Genomic DNA, 21,785 nt, shown 5'->3' on the forward strand with positions numbered 1-21,785 from the left:
ACCTTTGTATTTCCAAAATGACCACAAGATAAGGTGTTGAGAAGCAGTGGTTATTGCACATCTCTGAATTCCGGCGTGCCCATACTAGCATGTGAATTACAGGGCATTTCTCAAATAGACGTCTTTTTAACACACTGTCTTACATTTGGAAGGACAAAATGTAGAGAAAGACAAGGGGCAATAACACTTGTTTTGCTATTCTGTGTTCCTCCAAGTCTCCTGATAAAAATGGTACCTCACTTGCGTGGGTAGGCCTAGCGCCCGCGACAGAAAACACAAAATGGACACATCACATTTTCACAAAGAAAACTGAGCTGTTTTTTGCAAAGTGCCTAGCTGTGGATTATGGCCTCTAGCTCAGCCAGCACCTGGGGAAACATAACTGTGCATTTTTTAAAACTAGACACCTAGGGGAATCCAAGATGGGGTGACTTGTGGGGCTCTGACCGGGTTCTGTTACCCAGAATCCTTTGCAAACCTCAATTTGGCCAAAAAAACACTTTTTCCTCTCATTTCGGTGACAGAAAGTTCTGGAATCTGAGAGGAGTCAAGGCAGAGATAGTGTCATTTGGAAGAGTTGCTTTGGATCAACTCCCAATTTCCATGGTCTCTAATTCTAGGTCTAACTCCCTTCATAGCATCAAAAGTGAGGAACTTGGGAGTCATATTTGACTCATTTAGATGTTATCTCATGCCCCAAGTAAGTGCCAGGTTTATAAAATATTTTACTCTAGGAATATTGTCATTGAAATGTCTGCCCTCCTTCCGGGCTATTGTTACAATCTCAAAACTGTTTAAAGCTTTTAAGCATTTGGAGCTTTAACTGCTTTGATGTGAATATTGTCTCTGTGGTAGTTGCAAACTGTTTATGAACTGCATTGGCAAAGCAAAGTCCTTCTAGTGTATGCAACAAAAGGATTTTTTTTTTTTTTAAATAAAAAACAAATTCATAGTAAGCTAAGGAATAGCTCCCATCATGTCATTATTTTTTTGGGGGGATATTGTGAGGTGCAGTGTGCTGAGGTCAGGGTTACTAATTTGACACTAGACTGCTTTTACAGGTTCTCAGGGTACATAATTCTAAATTCCACTCCTCTTCTCCAAGTCTGCAGAAAGCGCACTAGACACAAAAGGAAAAAAAACAAAAAACGCATGCCAAAATCTCTCCCCAAAAAGACCCCAATGGGGTTTTTAACTCCCTTTTGTGGGGTGGATTGGTGGAGGTTAGCCCCCAATTTTCCCCTTTTTGGGGATGTTGAAAGCAGAAAGCCTACTGGGCACCTACCCGCAACAGGCGCAAATGTCACTTGTAACCATATTAAGTTAATGTTTGTGTTCACGTGGTCCCTGGTTTGATACATTTCTGTAACGAGCTATAGCCCTAGCAGGATGAGTGGGATTTTGTTTTTCTAGGGAGAGGTGTGGAGGGTAAGTATTTTGTGTATCCTTGTAGATTCCAGAACTGTCCCTCACAGAAATGTGTGAAAAATGTAGGTAATTCTCCCCATTTTAGCCAAGGTTTGTAGGGATTTCTGAGTAAGAAAACAATGTGGAATCCATGCAAGTCACTCCACCCTAAACTCTTTTGCAGTGTTGGTAGGGTTCCCTGGTTGGTGGCCAAGTCCAGGTCCAAATCTCACAGCCACTCATATCAGCGAAAGGGGTCAATATTCATAGTGAAGATTTGATGTCTCCATGTTGTTGCGGCTCGTGCAGGTGGTATGCCCACCCACATAAGAGGGGTACTGTTATTTTTGGGAGAAGTGTGAAAATACAGAACATTTATTATCATTGATTACATTTCTCTACGCCAGTGTGCAAGAAAGTGCACATTTTACAAAATGCCCTCAGAATCACATGATAGTATGGGTAACCCCAAATTCAGAAATGTACTCATAACCACTGTTCCTAAACACAGTATCCTGGGCTTATTTAAACAATACATTAATTTTATTAATTCCAGTTTTTAGGTCCGGCTTGACAGCTCAGCTGTCGCTATAACTTATGTGATAAATGTAAAAAAAAAAGAGCTTTAAAAAGTATTGCCGAGAGGGACTTTAGCTCTGCCCACGTTTGTGGACAGGAGTACATGTTTTGATTGGGCAGAAGTTGTGTGCTTCAACAGGAAAAGTTGCATCTCCCGTATGCAGCTGTGCTTATTTTGTTTATCAACTTACATAACCAACTGTAATGCTTCTATAACGTCTTAGATAAGCAAATCATATGCAGTGTTTGTTTTTCTCTGGCAGCAAAGGTGGGAGAAGGGCATCTATGATGAATGGGTTGTTTCCAAGTCCCAACCTCCTTACCTTACATTGTTAACTTTAGAGTGGATTTGTTTGTTTGAAGTTTGAGAGCTATATGGGATACTCAGGGTGACACTCATCTACTTGGATTTATAGGATTTGCTAGCCAGCAGTGATCATGGCTATAGATATATCTCATTGTTTATAATGGAAAGTTATGATAAAGGCTGTAGGTCAGACATATTGGTTGTGAAAAGCATATATTTAAGTAAATAAGAATTTGAGGTCATAATATTATTTCTCTGTATTATTCAAGTTTACTGATAGGTATTTTTTACATGGACTCTTACAGATTAGATTTTTGATGCTGGTTACCATGCCTGGCCAACTGTGGGTATAGATAATTTGCACTGTCAGAATCCTTGTTAGGTCTTTCTCACAAACGGTATTTTGCTTTGCCGATTCTAATTATGACAGTATGCCTGATGCTTGCCTTGTGGCTAGGTTTTAGCAGGGGCGTTGTTTTGGTAACGGTCAGAAGCTGCTGCTAACAGCTAGAGTACTCATTGGTTCACTAGGAAATTATATTTCAGATGCCATAGGTTTGCTCTGTTTATTATGAAAAGTTATGCTAAAAGCGGTAGGCCTGAATTATAGATTTTGTGAAAAGCATATGTTAAAATCAATGAGAATTCAATGGTGGATTGTTAGTTCTCTGTATTAAGGCCCGCAGATAGATATTGTGTTACATGAAATGCTACTAATTAAAATGTATACTCTGACAATTCTTTCTAGAACCTCTTACAAGTGATTTGTCCAGATCATTTAACAAAAATATCAAATATCAAGTAATGCATACATTCAAATATACAAATATCAATATAGATGCACAGAGGACCTTGTGTCAGCTCTGATCTGCAATTGGTTTTGTCTGAGTGTAATTTACATGTTACTTCTCTCCATGACAATAGTAATGAGTACTGGTTCAGTTTACACCACTCATTGGCTATCTTGCCCTCCAAATGACTGCATTTTCTGATCACAATTGCACATCCACCTGAAAAGGAATGTGATTTAGTGTTGGGGCTGGGTGGCCAGTCCTTTAGTTTAGAATTTTCTCCTTTTCTAGGTCGACTTTATTTGCTTAAATTTTTCTTATTGTAATGTTTAAGAGGCTACCCCATCATTCCAGGCAGTGCTAATGGGTTGCATCCAGTACGTTGCATCCCAGGTGGCCCCTTCCTGTAAACCAGGGGGACGTTATGGAATGCTGTTTTCCATAGTGTATCATTGTTATACTATTCCAAGATGACCAACACATTGTTTCTGTGGGTGTTGGCCTTGCTGGACCTTTAAAGTAATGATAGCGTACGTACAATACCTCTAGAAGACAGACACTGTGCTGTGTTTAGCATGTTTTTTTTCTACTTGTATTATTTTAATTTGTGTTGCCTATTGTTGACCTTGCATGTGTTTTAGGGTGAATGCAAGAACAAGTCAGTAAATGGATAAATGAATGCAGGAGTGCAAAGATGAGTGACCGAGTGCATCTATGATGACTAAGGCCCTCATTATGACTTTGGTGGTCTTTTTGCAAGACCACCAAAGCCACTGGTGCCAGAAGACTGCCAGTGCTGGCAGTCTTCCGCCCACCATATTACGAGTACTGCTGGATTTCTGCCACATTTTGGGCAGAAATCCAGCAGTAGCCGTGCTGGTGAGCGGAGGCGCTGTGGCGGTACCACCATCGGCCCCACCCCACCAAAAGGACTCCGACAGCTGTATTACGACCTGTAATAGAGCCTGGCGATGTCCTGATGGCGGGGCGCTGCCAGAGGTGGAAGCGCCTGTTACTGTTCCCCGCCGAACGACCTCTTCCCTGGACCAGGTAACTAGATTGTCCGACAGGGGAGGGGGTTGGAAGGGTGGGGGCTGTTGTGTGCGTGCGTGAGTGAGTGGGTGTTGTCTGCGTGTGTGCATATATGTCTGTATGCGTGGTTGAATGCTTGTCTGAATGTAAAAGTGAGTGCATGTATGAATGTAAGTGTGTATGCGTGTATGAATGTAAAAGTGAGTTCGAGTATGAGTGTTGTGGTGAATGCATGTATGGATCCATGTGAGTATGTCAATGTTGGTGAATGAGTGTATGCTGAGTGCATGTCGTTGCTGTACATGGAGGAGGGATGGGTGGAGGGGGCGCTGTACATGGTGGGGGTGTGGGCTGTGGTGGTGGGGGGAGGAGGGCGCTGTACATGGAGGGGAGTGGGGTGTTGAGGGGGTATTGTGCTTGCTGAGGTTTGGGGGGAGTTGTCTGCCGGTGACAGGGAAAACATTCCCTGTCACCGTTAGCCTTTCTGCCAGGGTTTTGGTGGTGGTGCTACTGCTGCGGATACCCTGGTGGAAAGGCAGCTACTAATACCACTGGTGGTCTTCTGTGGGCCTCCGGGTCGGAGGTGCTCATCTCCGACCCAGCGGGTCAGACCGCCCTGCCAGTATGAGCAGAGATGTGGTGGGTTGGCAGACAGAGGCCAACCCACCACACTCATAATGGGGCGGTCTTCACTGCCAGCCTGTTGGTGGTGATATTGCCACCGTCGCCCTGGCGGTCAGTAGCCCGCCAACGTCATAATAAGGGGCCTGAGTGCCTACACCCATCAGCAAACTATGAAATGCAACCCAAGAACCTCTTGTGAGCTTGGGTATAGAAAATAATGAACGCAAAGGACTGAAAAGAGGATCATTCAGTGTACATTTCAGAAATCACTTTTTCTTATAATCTGTAACTGGATTTTGCCAGCTACAACACACACACACAATTTAAGCACGAATGAAGAATGTATCAATTGAGATGAGACGTTATTTAGGAGAAGGTGTACATGTAGGATGGTATTTAATTGCAAAATTACAAACTTAACAATGCTCATTCGTGGTGAATAGATCAATATGGACAGTGTCTTTCATATTTAAGTAGTATATATTCTAGCAAGCAGTACACACATGTCCAATACTGGCAGTAAGTCTCAACATGTCTATTGGTGTAAAATATGTATTGATCCAGTCCTGTGAAAATAAGTGGATCAGTCATCTTTAAAGTGACTTATATTGCTTATATTTTTGTTTTTTTATTTTTAGAACTTTAACTTGTCGACTAACAAGAATTGGAACACAAGTCAATGTTTCATTTGCAATCTTAATTAGTGAATGAGACTATATTCAGGCTCAGTTGCATTGTTTGAGTACTGTTCACCCAAAAAAAAAAAAGGTTTGGCGATGATCATCTTTTGCCTACATGGGCAAACACAAACCTTGGGTACCTTTTAGAATGCAAAACAAATGGAAGAGAAAATACGCAAATTTCACCTGGATACCTTTTGTGGAAAAAGTTATGAAGGCTTAAGTACAAAGTACTCCAAGCATCAAAAAGAGTGCTCAGCACTGGGGTAGGAAAAGCCTCTGAAGCTAAGTGGTTGGCTCTTTTTAACATTGAGCCCCATGTTTTATATTATTCTGTGGGAAAAATAATGATGTTGCCTTATGTTCTCATTATTCACTTTGGGATAAACTAAAGTATGCAACCTCAAAGTCTTTTCTTTCAGACTTTAAAGGATAAGGTAAAGGTTGATGAAGTTTCAGAACGCACTGATTTTGTTTCAGTGATGATAAAGAATGTGCTCAGAAATTCATGCTTGGCATGTGCTATAAAACCACAAAAGATGTTCTAAAAATGCCCAATGTACACCGATCAGTGGTGCCCAAGGGCTGGTTGACACAATCATTGTAGCCCACGTCCAGTAACCTCTGGGATAATTATCGCGCACAGTGGTTGAATAAGTTGTCCGTTCACTCTCTGTGCTCTGTGGGTGGATACTTCTGCGGTGCCTGTGTCTGCCAGTTTACTGACTGACAGCAGTATAGCTTTTCTGGAGGAAGAAGCACCTATGGGTCCAGAGGCATCCACTATGGCCCACACGAGTTTAGTAGCCACTTGACTTCTGTCAAATACTAGGGACTTCCATTGGTGCTTTAACAAGAAATATCTCTGAATCCATCAGGGTTAGTACCCCATTTTCATTGGTTGACATTGAGGTTTTCATGATTCCTCGCTGGAGAGAGGTAAGTGGGAAAAGTCTGGCACAGAGCAAGCTCACCTTTCTTGATGGCTGAAGAGATTGAGCCTCTCCTGGACCCTGATGTAACAAGAGGTCGCGACCTCTTCTTTCCATAGGAGGGTTAATCTGTCTGCTGTCTCATGCAGGTACGTCTGCAGCTGGGCTTTGCCAGATTGTTAAGATGGTCACCACTTGTGGCATGGGGACCCCAGTTTTCTTTGCTGGCAGTCAGATTTTCCTTTCCTCCTCTGCTTCGGCCAGGCTTCTTTGCAGATAGTTCACAGACTTAGGCCCAGACTGGAGGGGAAATGGAAACACTGGCAGCAGCCACACACCTGACTCTCTGATTACTCTCTCTTACACTGGTGTGCAGGTACTCATTGGTTTTCACACAGGAGTGTTCAAGTAAGAATTGGTTGGTGATACCTGTACCTATCTCCACATACTGACCATACCTGGCCAATCCAGACGTCTGCCCCTCAAGTCATTATAGATAAGAAGAGCATGACCATGGATGATCACCCATGTGCCTCTCATGGTATCAGTTTGATTAGCGGTTGTAGTATGTGGAATGGCTCTAGGCAGGCCATTAACAAAGAAATGCAGATCTCACTTTAAGAGAGTGGTTTTGGTTTCTCTTGCAGCACAAACGTGGTTACATCAGAGGGGCTTTGGTGGGCTACCACCCCATCCCACCTACTCTCTCAGTAAAGCTCTCAACCGGAAAGAGATGTGGATGTGCAGGTAAAAGAGTCCGACATGGACGGTGGAAGCTCAGCACCCAGCAACCACCATTTTCGTCAGCATATGGTGTCCATTGGCCTACACCATTGACCGTTCCAGGCATTTATGGGAACAATATATTAAAATACTCTCAAGACTTCCATGCATATCATAGACTTTAAGTAAGTTAAAGGATCTCCAGTCTTGTGGCTACACAGACTTTCCCTGGAGAGCCGGTAGGCAGCTGTAATCACAGTGGCGCAAGTAAACAAATGGAATTTACTGAGTGTGCCATTACCACAAGGATGTCCTCATGTTATATACTGCTAACTTTGAGCTAGATAGGAGATGCAAAACCAGACCGTTTAGGAACAGGAGAGTCAATCTTTAAGTGATAGCTAAAATTAACATGATCCACTTGAATTTTCAGACTCTGGGATTAAAAGTTCCAGGCCTGAGCACTGAGACGTGAAACAACAGCCTAGAGCTCTGCTCTTTGTAATCCTTAAAAGGTCTTACTGATGAGTGAACATTGAGCAGAAGTCTGTTTGTTATGTGCCTTTTGAAATTGGCATGTAGGTATACTGAGCTGTTTGGGGAACTAGTCATCCACTTTAAAAAAGCGATTTGTTGTCAGCCAATGAAGCACCTAAACTACTGGATAAAGGAGTTCTGCAATATAGACCCAGAATGCGACACTTCATACAGTCTGTAGTCTGATTAGGCGATAATGTAGGGGCCCTAATGCAAACATTTGACAGGGGCTAAGTATGAAAGTATTATGACTTGCGCCATAACCCTATTGCTGGCCAAAAGAAGAGGACACATTTTACTGAACGTTCTTAGATAGTAATAACAACAAAAAGTAACTTTGCCGACCTGTGTCAAGGTGAGAGGGCCTGATAAATAAGAAACCTGCTTTGAATAACACTTGAACAGGGACAGAACCAAGTGACTATGTCACTAATCGCTGGACAAAGAGGAATTGCTACTGCCCACTATTTAAATTTAATTTTTTTCTGTGTTTAGGACAACAACGTTCATTGATAGATCTGGTGGAAAGACAGTCCCAAAATTGTTACTGAGTTTCACCTGAATGATCTTTAAGGTCAATAACAATTTGGGTTCATGGGAACCCAAGTGGAAACATGTATACAGAAAATATATAAAATTACCTGTGCTGGGTCTGTAGCTTGTAGTATCACCATGTATTGCTATCACTTAAACTAAGTGGACACAATGCCAAAAGAATGTAGCACTCTTAGTCTAACTAATGAATTTATTAAGGCACTTCCCAAATATCAAATGAAAGTAAACCAAATATATGAAAATAAGCATATAACTCAAATGCAGCAGAACATGTGTATATACAAAGATAAACAAATACATTGGGTGGTCAAGATTTAAAAAGAAATATGCAATATATCAACAGAGCATGTGTACATAAACTAAATAATCAAGACTTAAAATGCATCACCATGGTGGTTGACATCATCATCCTCAGAGGCCAGACTGGGGAAATGTCGATCAGCCATGTCAGGACACCCCTGATTGTGATCAAGAGATTCTGGGCAGCGCGTCCGCTCCAAAGGTGAGTTCCTGTCTTCGCGACAAGTCTCCCTGTCTTTTATACCTTAAACCAACTCAAGGAGAAGATTCTAGGAACCCCCTCCCCACTGGTATAGAATTAAACGCTGGCTTTACTTCGTCTGCGTCGAAAACACTTATAGAAGATGGCCTGGCTCCCAATGCTTGTTCTGAGACAGACTCGTACATTCCTCTGATAAAAACAGTCTCAGTCTTGTGAACTCTTATGTAGTCTGCATCCCCTATAATATGTTCCAGCACTGTCTTACCCAGTTCCCATGGAGAGAAAAACACATTCAGGTTGGAAAAACACCTGTTGTGCCCTGCAACCACATCAGGGCACAAAATGGAATCACTCGCAAAAATAGGTTCAATGGTCAGATGATGGCTAAATCTAAATTGGATCACAAACCACTCTGTCTTCTTATGGCATCGGTGGAGGAGACAGTCTTCCTTACAGTGAGGGGTGAACTTTGGGTTCACCATGGACATCAAAGCCTAGCTCTGTCTCACCTCACAGTACCTCTAGTGAACTTGCACAATTGCAGAGCTCAGTGGCAAGATCACATGGGGCTGTTCAAAACATCTTACAGGGCAAGCCAGCATGGTTTTACAAAACTAAACCGAGGCCTTCCTTCCCAATAGTTCTATTATTGCCCAGTCCTCTGGGTTGCCCAATATTGCTCTTGGATGTTGACACCAGAGAACACACCATGGCAGTGGTACCTGTTCCTATTAATTGTATCTCTGCTCTGTCATTCCTGTGCTAAAGCTAGCTTTATAATCCTCGTTTCTGTGACTGGCTATACAAACTCCACTCCTTTGGATCGCTCCTCTACCTATTGTAGGTGTACACCTTGTGGCATATACAGTGACCATTGGGGTACTCTCTACAACTCCATGCTTAGGGTATAATCACTCAGTCCTAGAGGCTGTTGCCACCATATGTGGACTCTGCACAATACATTAGAACTAGTTGCACTATTACCCATTCCTGTTAGTTGATTCCAGGAGCTCCTTCATGGAGTCCTCGGGCATATACCATGATTGGTAGTATTCCCCATTTATTTTGGGTTTCTCCCTGCTTCAATTAGGTAAAGCCCTTAGAGCAAGTATCATGGCCTGTTCATAAAGCCTATCTGCCACTTCTGTATGACCTTAAAAGCTTTTTGCGTGATTTAAGGTAAAACTGCACCTCCTCAGGATAGCAGCCTTCTTCTCTGGACAGTGTCCTATGCTCCATAGTTTGTCAGATCAAATGGTATGATGTGGATGACTCCAAAGATAGTGAATAGCTGCATGTGTAAGTGCCTCTATTCTCACACTTATCCTCTGTCGCGTAGTTTCTCATTAGGGTAATGAGGCTACTGGATTTGGCCTGTAGGATCGCCTGGGTTGTGGGCACTGGGTACAATTCTACACCAGGTGACACCTGTCGGCCTAATCTGGGATTTCCTGCTAACTAGCAGGGCCCCATCTCTGACCAAGATGATTGTGGCAACCGGGATCATTGTAAGATAGACTCCCCAGGGAATCGTGGTACGTCAGATCGCATCCCTTTTTCTCAGTTACCAAGGTCTCCCTCAGGCAAAGACAACAAAGGCAGAATGTATTTAAATAAGCATTTATTAAAATATCTGCATCTTAGATAGAAGCATATGCATAGCAATAATGAGAATGATAAAAAAAAAACAATTGAAGCAGGCTTGTGACTAAAAGTGTGAAACACAAAAACAGCCCTACCATGCTGTCTAAACGGGGGAGTGGATCTATAACCCCTCACCTACACCTGAGCACAGCATACTAAGCCTAATCTGCCCTTCGGGTTTCCCCCTCGGAGAACATTATCCCTCATTCCTGAAAAGGGAGACCTGAAGTCTAAAAAGACACCGTCCCCATCTGTATCGGGGCTTGGTTGTCTAAGCAAGTAGCTATAGCGAAGCTTGCAGAAATCAGCATGCACTCGTAGTCATCTGGCTGGAATCTCCCTCTAACGTGTCTGGGACAAATGGGTGTTTTTAGAATAAAACAGCTAACATTCTAAGAAATGGTCCCCAGCTATTCGTTTGTGTGTTTCTGTTTGTGCTGGAAACACAGCATACCGCATTTGTCAGCAACCCTCTCTAACTGTAGCCTTGAAGAAAGCACAAAGTGAAATAAATGTCCTACTAAGAACTTGATGCTTTCCTAGCGAAAGAACAACAGGATAGAGAAACTAAAACAGCAGCACTAAAGTAGCTATTGCTAGAAAAATAAAGCAACGTTGAATAAAACGTGATTGTATTAAAGTGCACAGCTGCAGGCATAGTTAGCTAAAATAACGTGTTTAAAACATGGCTAAAATGGCTATACAACACCTCTACACCCACTCATAGATGCACCGCTCCCAGCATATGTAACACTGATTGATAGTCTGCCATAAGCACACAAAACCAATACACTTCCTGTATCAGTTATTGTATGCTCACACATTTCTGTTCGCCCACACAGTAGCTTTTAATGCTTTTATCCTATCTCTCACTCTTTGTTCAAATAGACACCAAGACTGAGCGAAAAAATGATAAGATCACAACTCTCCTCATCAAGACATAACACTGAAACATTACTGATGTAGTCCATATGAGCGGCATACCCTGCATCCAAATGGATTAGCGTTCTACCCATCCAAAAGTGCTCTTTGGTGCCTCGTAAGTGATTCCAAAAGCTATAGTTTTAACAACTTAATTTTCATTTTGGAAGAGTTGGTGCAAGTATTCATACATGCATACATTAAATATCAGCAATAAGACAGACATACATTAATTTAGAGCTTGTGGGCCCACAGATTCCATCAACATGTCAATGTGGGTGGTCAGGGTTGACATAGAATTCAAGGTTGCAGTTTTGTTGTAATTTGAGGCTGGGCCAAGACGAAAACCACAAGAAACATTCATGACGATGACTCGTTATTGTGTCTCTGAGGCAACGTGAGTACACACAATTGGGATCTTCTAAGTACATCCCACAAAACTGCCAAATCTCTGCGCATTACCTGGGTCCATACCCCTGTCAAATTTATGTGCTTTATCATGGACCATAGTGGATATATTTTCCATTGCAAAAAAAAAAAAGCACATACCATATTTCATTACATATTGATGGGCGTAGCTGTTGGTTGTCTGCACATCTGGGCCACCAACAGTTGCGATGAGAGCAACAAGATGGAGATCAATTTTCACCAAAGGCGTTGTCAAGGGAAAGAGTCTGTCTCCACCCGGGGCTCCCACTAACAGGACCAATTGCTGAAGCAGCAAGACTGACTCCCATTATAGCTTTTGTATAGGACAGGACCTCACACCAGAATGTTTTAATATGTAAACAGGACCACCAGACGTGGATGAGTGTCCCATTCTTCCTGGCACCCTTCCAGCATAGATCTGAGCCCCCACAAATCGTTGTTTGTCCAAAAGGTGGAAGGTACCATTGCGTCATAGATTTATGGGTGCTTTCCCTGTGCTGAACTCGGTTCATTGACTTAGTTGCTCTTCTCCAGAGAGTGTACCACGAGTCCTCAAAGATCTCTAATCCCAGGTGTCCCTCCCATTGTTATGTTATGTGAATCTGTAGAGCGCTGCTGATCACCATTGAGCGTGTCCAGGCCCTGAGTAGGTCAGGCCTGAAGGAGAAAGTGATCGTCCCTGTTTCGTTTGAATGCAAATCTATTTGTGTTTAGGTTGTGAATTTTTTTTTTTTTTTTTTTTTTTAACATGCTGATGCCCTTTCCCCTAATTTTGGTTATAAATACGGTCTCAAGCTGTGTGATTGCTCTTTAGAGATCTCTTTAAGGGCACTGCTGTACATCCAATGTTGCCGCTGCACAAGAAAGGAAATTCTCTGTTACATGGAAGCCGAAGCAGTCTCTCATAACCTCATTAAATAGCTGCTGTCCATCGTCAAAGAGCTAACCCACCTTTGGTGGGGCTCCTAAGTTCCCCAAAGGCTATTTAAATGCAACTATAATGCCTGTGCTCAATGTCCCCTTACGTGATGTAGCCCAGGCGTAGCCTTGTCCGCAGTGCGTAATGCTCAGGTTGTTTATTTTGGAATACTCTACACTAAGGTTGCATAGATTAGAGAAAGATCTGTTCCTCACATCAGTACACGAACAGTGGCAGGTATTTTACTATTACACGATTATTTATTTTGCTGTATTTGTCTTCAAATGATATGTAACTGAATGATTATAATTATAATAAACAATTCAGCAGATAACATGTGGATAAGGGAAGTGTTCCATGGGCCATGATCATATTTAATCGCACATCCCTAATCTGTTAGTCTATTCCCTACCTAAAATGTCTAAATGTTTTTAGCTATCCAATTTACATGGCTGTCTTTGTATACCAAGCCTCAGTAATGCCAATCAGAGTGTATTTTTCCTGCATATCTTATTCTGTCTTCAGGTCAGAATTCAATATCTCTGCTAAGCAACCAGGCCTCGTATCTAGCCGATTGCCTTCACAGATACCTTATATACTTTCATTGCCAGTGATATCTCATGGAGGAAGCAGGGGTCACTCGTGATTGTCGTCTACTTTTTTTTGTAAAAATGAGCAAACAATGCCCCTTGGAAGAAGCATGCAGAAGCTACGGAGGTTTATGCAACTTTTTCCCTCCTTCTCCAGAACGAATCTCGATAACTGCATCTTCCTTTGCAGGCGTGGTTACAATCCATTCACTAGAGATATGACAAGCTTTCCTTCTCTGTTCTGTTAGTTTCAACAGTCCGAGAACGTTGAGTTACGAAACTGAAAAGACTGCAGTCAGGCTCACTGTTGTTAGTGTTACCATCCAGTCTACTTGTCAAGGCCCTATAACATGCATCCCTTAATATCGGGGCCACTGGAATTATGTGATTTTGTGGCTGCAGTGTTAATTGTGAATTAGCTGCATTTGCCACATAATTCACCCGCTTACTCGACACCAGACCTGTAGGGTGCCGATCTGAGAGACACAGGCCCATTGTGGGCGGGTCCTCAGCCAGGTAGAGCTTGGCTCCAGTGACACGTCTGGGCATACCTGTCTTACTTAGGGCGACACAATAAGTATACAAAAGAGTGATGGATGAATTCTTGAATTAATCTCAGCCGCTGGTATTCACTCAGTGCTACATCCCAATCCATCGTTATTTTGGACCTGGCTTGGCAGTTCGGTCTGAACTGTTCTGATTGGAGCAGGGTCAAGACTGATATCCATACAACTGAGCCAAAACTGAGGTGACACGGTGTGCAAAATATCGATGGATTGAGAAGCATCCCGAGTGATTACCAGTGACTGAGATTAATTCAAACATTCCAGCCATTACTGTTGTGTATGCTTAAATGCAAAATTGGGCGTACGTTTAAGATGTAGAGCAGGGAAATAATGTAATGGGATGCCTTTCATCGCTGGGTTCGATTTTTAAATTGTGTTCTCTCTCCTCATCAACTGCTTTTCCTAAATACATATTTGGAAGAGTTTTCAGGTCAGTATTTGTGTGAATCTTTAGTGCAGTGAAAAAGAAGCATTCCCCGTCACCCTCTGCACCACACACGATGTTTGTTTGTGGGTTTTTATGCTTGAATCAAGGGACATTTAGACCCCATCTATGGACATTATTACAAAGGACAGTCGTGTGTGTGTGTGGGGGGGGGGGTTCTTTTCTTGTCCACCTTACAGCTGTTGTTTTGTATTTATGTTTTCTCCTTAGTTCTGACTCCACCAGAAGCTGGTTGTAGTTTGAATTCTTTGTCTACCCTTGATCTGCCGGATGGGATGAGGTGATGTCATGGCTGGCCCCGCCGTCCGCATCGGAGACCAATTAATCCTTGAAGAAGACTACGATGAGACCTACATACCAAGCGAGCAAGGTAAGGCCAGTGAGGATGCACAGGTAGACTTGTGTCTACATTGAGCATCATGATGGCAGCATCGTGGTCAGATGGATGGATGAATGGATGGGTGGATAGAAATACGTAATCAGCAAGCAATGGGAAAGTTATGAATTCAGTAAGCATGGTAAGGGCAGAATTGCAGCCAAGCACTGGTAAAGCTAATTCCACAGCAAGGAAAGGAAGGTTATCACCAAGGTTGGCCGGATGTTGGGAGGTGGGAAATATTGTCTAAGCAAAAAGGATAATTAGCTGTGTAGGCAAAGATGGATTTACATCTTTCGTGGTCAAAGAAAAGGGTAACCGTGCAGGTGGGCAAGACCCAGGAGTGTGTGTACACTACGTTCTGAAGAGCTGGAAAAGGGTTTTAAACAAGACTTTATGGCATTGCACACATCACATCTGCTGGTTTGTATTCTTACTTTAGGAGGAGGGGATTAAGAGGACCATTAAACTAGCTCCTCAAAATTAATTTAGCTGTTTAGCTGCCCAAGTAGAATATAGAGTGCCTGTACGGTTTTATCACAGCTCTATTACCTTTTTTGCTCCATGGAAGTTAATTGTTCCCCAGTAAGCCCTTGCTGGCTTTTGGGCTTTGTTCTCGACTCTCCCAACTGTGGTACAAACACAGAGTTTGTTCTTATAGTGAAGAGATGCTAGAAAAGGGACACAAAAAGGCAGACTGAGCTTTGCTGGGGCACTTCTTTCTTTCAAGAGACTACTGCAGCCTGCGTCATAACAAGTAAGATTTATAATTTGCCAACACTGTGTTTTGGTGCCTTGATAGCAGAAAGTGCCTTGTGGACGATTGAGTGGGTCACATCAGCCTAAAAGAGGGTGATGTGGTGACTGCAGCCCGGAAGATACAGTAGTCAGTCATGACTATAGCTCAGTGAAGTGAAAACGTCTGACCAGTTGATGAGTGGGGGAGTTTTAAACACACTTAGCCAAAGGAAGCTATGGCTACAACTTTGTGAAGGACAACCACCATGGTGTCCACAGTTTTGGTAGCACAGGTAAAAGGTGAATACTTTCATTGGAAAGTGCGTGGAGGAAACTTTGCTGCTGATAAGTAAGGGAAGTTGTAACCGCATGCCGGTGAAGGGGGTTGATCTTGGACTTGATGGAACCTTGAGTGTTCTGTAGTAGGTAGTATCATGGTAGGGATTTTAAGGGATCACGTTTGGCTGGTGAAGTCTTCTTGACCAGTGCCTCTAGGGGTGCTGGCGATCCTGTTCCTCTCCAGTTGCTTTTCCTGGAAGCTATTGGTTATGGGGAAACAGAACAGAATTGTAGGGTACGAACAGCAGCATGTCTGCACAAGAGGCTAGGGTGTTTGAATGTGTACTGCGTTGTAAAAGAGATGGCGTCTTCAAATGGTTCATTTTTAGTCCTAACAATAGACCGCATTGGTTGTATTCTAGGACTCATGCAATCGCAAAGAATTAACAAGCATTTTCAATGCAGTAGGTCTCACGTTTTCACGAGTTAGAGCTATTGGCATTGAAAATTCATAACTGGACTTGTCTTGCCACATAAATTGGCCAACCCTGTCTTACAATTTTGTCTTTTCCTGATGTGTTTTGGTGATCACTGGCAGCTACTGACATCAGAAATCACAAGCCCTTGAGGAGAATGATGGCAAATAAGGCTGGAAAAGTATTTTATTTTTTATTTTAACAGAATGAAGCCTTGCAAGCTATCTTGCCTCTCATTGCAATAAAGCTCTAATGAAGTTAGCAATATCAGAGAAGACTGAGAAGATTTATGGCCCCAATAATGGAGATGAGTAATGCTCTTTGTGCAATGTCCTGAATGCTGACAGGGAAGGGCACTGGAGGTGAGACTCCAGGTGCAAGGCTAAGCAAGTTTCACATCATTGCTTCTAGGTTTAGCTACATGTTTCAAGAAAAGGCATATTGTGGCTTTCGTGAGCAGTGAGCTAAATGACCAGGCGTTTCTTTTGTAAAATAAGTTTATTTTAGGAGCCAGAGGTATGGACAGCCCTGGAATAAAGCCAAAACAAATGTCAGCGACACAGGAGGGGGTGGGTGGAAAGGAATGCTGCAATAAAACGCGGGCAGCCGCCAGCCTAAAATACCCACAGTGAAAAGGGAGCACCAAAGAAATGCCAAAGTAGTCTGTCACAGCAACAGATAAAGAAACCAGAGTGGAATAATACAGTAGTTGGTCACTGCTGTGAAACAGAAAAAGGAGGGAGAAAAAGGCAGAACTGACCACTAGAGAGCAAGAATTTTTAAAGGAAACTGCAACCAACATGTGAAATCTCTTTAAGGCATTAGAAGTATAATAAAAGGATACACAAGGTCGAACGCTTACGCTCAACTTAATAAAAAGCAGTATAGAAAGAGGAGCTTTTTGCTCCACCCCTTTATTAATCCTATTACCGACGTTTGGTTGGGCAGCAGTTGTGCTAGCTCAACCCATAAAGTAGTTATATTTCATATAGGCGATAGACATTATTAACTGATTAAGAAGGGCTTTTACATTGTGAACTCTGGCTTCTACAATAGGGAGGAGTTTGTATTGTGAACTCTGTTACAAACACTATTGGAAGACACATCACTTTGTTAAACACCGAAAGACATTTTACTACAGATGTTTAGTCCAGGACCAGAGATGATGTCTAGTTTCCTTGTGTGCATTTGTAATTTCATATTTAGTATTTTGTTTGTTAAATAAAATACTCTGTCTTTAAAAATAAAAGCATTGACTGGTAATTGATCTATTAAATGTTATTGTGTGCTTTGTGGACTTTTGAGTTTCAAACCTACACCACTTCACAAAGTAAGCATTTACTATGCGACTCTAAGGGTCAAGTGTTAGATTGATGTGCTGGTGCTCAATGTGGGTACAGTACTTAGTGCCCAGGAAACCAAAGGGAGATGTCTCCAGTTGTTACAATCCATGTTTACTCTGGGATCCCCCAGCTAGTTCCCACGTTTTCACATGTACTGCAATGACTGTGCCTTTTTATTGTCAACTACTCTATAAGAAACCAGCCTTTTCTACTGTCTGTGTTGTCCTGTTCCCAGTGTTGTTGCACCAGAAACCCCAAAAGCTTGTTGCCACTGAAAAACAGCAATAAATCATTGTTTAATGTGTGCCAAAAGCAGCAGGCCAGCCCAATGAGGCATGATGTGCTGTATATTCCCTAGTCAAAAAATGGATGCCATGTCCTAGCATATGGAGTAGGCAGATGAACAGTAAGCAAAAGGCTGAGCTGCTGTGGTGTACTGTCTGCCGCTTCACTGGGATTAATCACTTTATGATGTTTAAGCCCATACCTGCTTCCCTTGGAGCTGCGACCACTCCATACCGTTGGGTGATGACAGTAGTGGGTGAGGTTTGTGTTGTCCTATGTTGTTTTATCTAACAAGTATTTTGTTCTTCTTTGTAAGCACAAGTACATATTCTTCGAAATATGAGCCTGATAGTGATCCTGCTTGGTCTTAAAGTAGCTGTTCCTGTCAAGCACTTAGCACCTCAGAAGAACACTGCATGTGATGGGCATTCTCCTGCACATGCACACCTTTTTTTAAAATTTTATTTTAAAAATGTTTTATTACATGCAGGGGAGCTGCAGTGGCTGGGATGGGGGATTAGAATCCGTGTCAGGAGCTGCTAGAAACACGCTATGTTGCTATTCATGTCATGCCAGAGGCAAAGTCCAGGGACAGGGGGTCTGCAAGCTCCAAGTGTCCAGGGTTATATGGTTGAAACTGTTACCTGTTCAACTGTTTTTTGGTGACAATAGTAAACCCAACTGGTTTTGCACATGATGCTAGTAGCTGTGATCTCTGCAGGGGATGGTTGAAGGTTAGGGCAGCCTGCTACTGGTCACGAGATAAGGGTTTTTGAAAATAAATAAATTAATGTCCTGGATCATTAATGCCCTGAACAATCTCTTGGTGAGCTCTGTTTTTTTATAAATATTTTATTGACCTTTATTTATTGACCTTTTTAAATTTCGTAGTTGCACACTCGGGGATAACAATAAAACAGTGTATATCGTTCCCATCCTTGATATCAGGTGGTAGCCTGAGAAACTCTAGCAAATGCGACTTGTAGGCCACCCTCATGCAGCTCTTCCACTAGTGTTAAGTAATCAGTTTATCTTGTGTCCCCCAGTTCGGAGCTCTAGTACTAGTGAATCACTCTCCGGGGCGTAGGATCTAAGAGGGCCTGTCGTCTGTTTTGGCCTGTATGGCCGACAGCGGTCTATCCTATCGTTCAAGCCCTATAGTACCTTGTTGATCGCCTATTGTGCAAGCTCATTAAGGAAAGGAGATCACCAAGGCTTCAGAAATAGTAAATGAGGACTCCTCCAGGTAAAGTTTGCTGCAGTGTCACAAGTAAGATGTGTTCATCATTAAATAAGCATACTGCTTGTCTTTAGACACAGCCTTAGTGAAAACACTGGGGTTACTTATAGAGCCTTTTCAGTGGAAAAGCAAACACCATAAATATCAACAGCCCTCAAGCATCCTTCACTCGCCAGAGGTTGGCACTACTGGCAATTTTGTCACATACCTTGCAGAGCAGCAGTCATACACTTTTGAAGAACTCAGACCTTCCACAAACTAGTAGCAATTCTAGTGGGGCTGACTGAAACTGAAAGTGTCTGTTCAGTGATTGGTGAGTTTTTGTGTTCAGTATTGTGTTTGGGAAAGTGGGCGAATGCAAGCCTGAGTCAATGGGTGGATGAACAGATTCATTCGTACTAGTAGGAGTGACTGAGTGCATGGATATATACTGATTGAGTGCATGCATGGATGGTTGAGTGGCCATAATTGAAGCGTCCAGGGACTTTCAGTGATAAACCAGATATATTGGCTTTGCCACTGCTTATTATTATTACTTTTCTTTTTAGGTTTAAGGGTTTTGACTGTCATTATTTGAGAATTCTGGGGTGCAGGAGTGGTTGAGAATGTCTTCCTGGTACTGTGGCTTACTCACGCCAACTGTCCATCAAGCTGTATGGTTTTACACTGTTATAAGCAATATTTTCTGGACAAAGTTAAAATGCATCCTACTGAATATCGTCTTTTTAGGTAATTTTCCAGAGATCCGGTTGATATAGCTGAAGAGGCCCACAAATGTCACCAGTCTGAGAGTTATTATTTTTCTTAATGAGGATCCTAAAGTGAAAGAGTGGCGTGTAGTGATTATTGCTGTCACTTCAGCATTTATTGGTCTGGAAAAGACTCAGAAGGCCCTTGTGATGCTCTTGCTATATTGAGTAGCAGCCCGTCTACAAGATCCTCTGGGAAAGAAATTAGTTTATAGGAATGTCATGGGGTGGTGTGGTCCATACAGGGTGTTTTCTCAAATACCCCTACCATTATTACACATTTCAGACTATGCCTGGCGTGTGACTTTATCTGTCAAACCCTTGAGGAGACCCACTTCTTTGGTCACTTTTGATCGCTATTTGAGCAGAAAGCTTCTTGCTTAATGCTAATACATGAATGACATAAAGACAAAGAAAATATTTTTTTTTTCTCCCCGTTTATTATCACTGCAGAGATACAGGAGTATGCAAGAGAGATTGGTCTGGACCCTGACAATGAGCATGAGCTCATGTGGCTGGCCAGAGAGGGTATTGTGGCCCCTTTACCTACAGAGTGGAAACCTTGGTGAGTATGCCTTCAGGCTGGTAGGCAGTGCAATGTAAAACAAAATATCGTTCATCAAAATACTCTTTTAATCTTCATCATGAAGATAATCTGAAATGTGAATTTTGAAACCATGTTCTTACCCTTCTCTTTGACTGTAGTGAGGTTACTATTATCCCCAATAGTTAGTTGTATTTTCACTATTTGGTCTTTCCTCTGATTCCCATCTTAATCCCGCTACCCATCCTGCTTGGTAATCTGTAGAGCATGTTGTTATCTTATTGTCTTGTAAGTAGCAATATCTTTTACTAGTAAAACTTGCTATTTTTGCTAATTTTCTATCTAGTGTTATGTGTGACTAAGAGCAATGAGCTATTGTGTCCATCCCTCTTTTTCTAGCATACGTCACTTATCCTGAAATCAAATGAATGTTTGTGTGTTTACATTTTAGGCCCTGCTTTATGTTTAAGTAATTGTGATTGGTTAACTTTAACAATTGCTTAAAAATAGGAAATGGGTCAGTGGAAATGTTGCCTGTTTGAGTTGCAGCACATACTTTTAATTAACAATGTATTCTTAGACAAGTCAATGTAGTTGTCATCTTCCAAAATGCCAAAATGAGGGTTGCGCCTGTGAGATATATAAATATATCTTGTTAAGGACCAGGTTTCCATAGGATATTGATTTTTGTTTTGCTAATAACTTTGGCGCCGCCTGACAGAGCTTCACAAAACATTCCAAAAAAATGTCATCCACCTCAGGTCATTTCTAGAAAGATTTACGATGAAAAACATTGTTTTTTCTTGTTGATTCCCATAGGAAATATTGGGAAGTGATACAGAAAAAACGTCTGAACAAAATTACTTCAAATTTGCAGAACATTAGAACTTTACTTAGGAAGTGTGTTTTTTGTGATTTGTTGTAAATCCGTTCAACCAATTTTGAGAAATGTTTATAGTTATATGCTCCAAGGTCCAGCACTCGCTCCCTGTTGAATAATGCCCATATTTGGCAAGAAGAGGGTGGGTACACCACTAGTCGAGGTTTGGACCTACTGTACCTCAGTGCCAATCACTTGGAACAAACGATTAAGTGAGTCCTCCCATTAAATTAAGACAATATAAGTTCCTTTTTTGGTTCTTTCAATTTTTCTTTTTCTTGACAATGAATATTTCCATAATTCTCCAGTGTTGTTGCACAAAATTACAAATGCAATAGCAGCCCACACGTTTTGCACCCCAATTTGCTCGACAGTCTGGGCCTTTTTCAAGGCTCTTATTCAAGATACAGTAAATATTTCTCCCACTTACATTTCATATGGCTCATATTGATGTACAAATATAGGTTTGTAGCAATGTAATGAATGGAGTCAAAAACAGTCTCATATCCTTGTGAAATACATGCTCTGTATTTTCTTCATCTACTTCTCATATTCTTGGGAGATCTTCTGTAGCAGATCCATGACTTATAGCCGTAGCTCTGCAACGAAGTTGCGTGCATGTCCGAACTGCCTGGATTTCTGCTCCGCCTCAATTCCTTTATATTTCTTCAGTGCTACTCTTGCTCAAGGGT

The 21,785-nt window shown here is 42.1% G+C and overlaps 1 protein-coding gene across 3 annotated transcripts in view; it reads left to right on the forward strand.

Moving 5' to 3' along the window:
- Positions 1 to 21,785, forward strand: part of CEP164 (centrosomal protein 164) — a 393,961-nt gene that overhangs the window by 26,662 nt on the left and 345,514 nt on the right. For all 3 annotated transcript variants that reach the window (XM_069224719.1, XM_069224720.1, XM_069224717.1), the window contains exons 2-3: positions 14,394 to 14,553; positions 20,123 to 20,234. In XM_069224719.1, coding sequence (XP_069080820.1) covers positions 14,472 to 14,553; positions 20,123 to 20,234 — 194 coding nt within the window. In that variant the 5' untranslated portion in view covers positions 14,394 to 14,471. The remainder of the gene's footprint in view (positions 1 to 14,393; positions 14,554 to 20,122; positions 20,235 to 21,785) is intronic.

This window comes from Pleurodeles waltl, chromosome 3_1 (assembly GCF_031143425.1).
Source record: "Pleurodeles waltl isolate 20211129_DDA chromosome 3_1, aPleWal1.hap1.20221129, whole genome shotgun sequence".
In the NCBI taxonomy this organism is placed as follows: Eukaryota; Metazoa; Chordata; class Amphibia; order Caudata; family Salamandridae; genus Pleurodeles; species Pleurodeles waltl.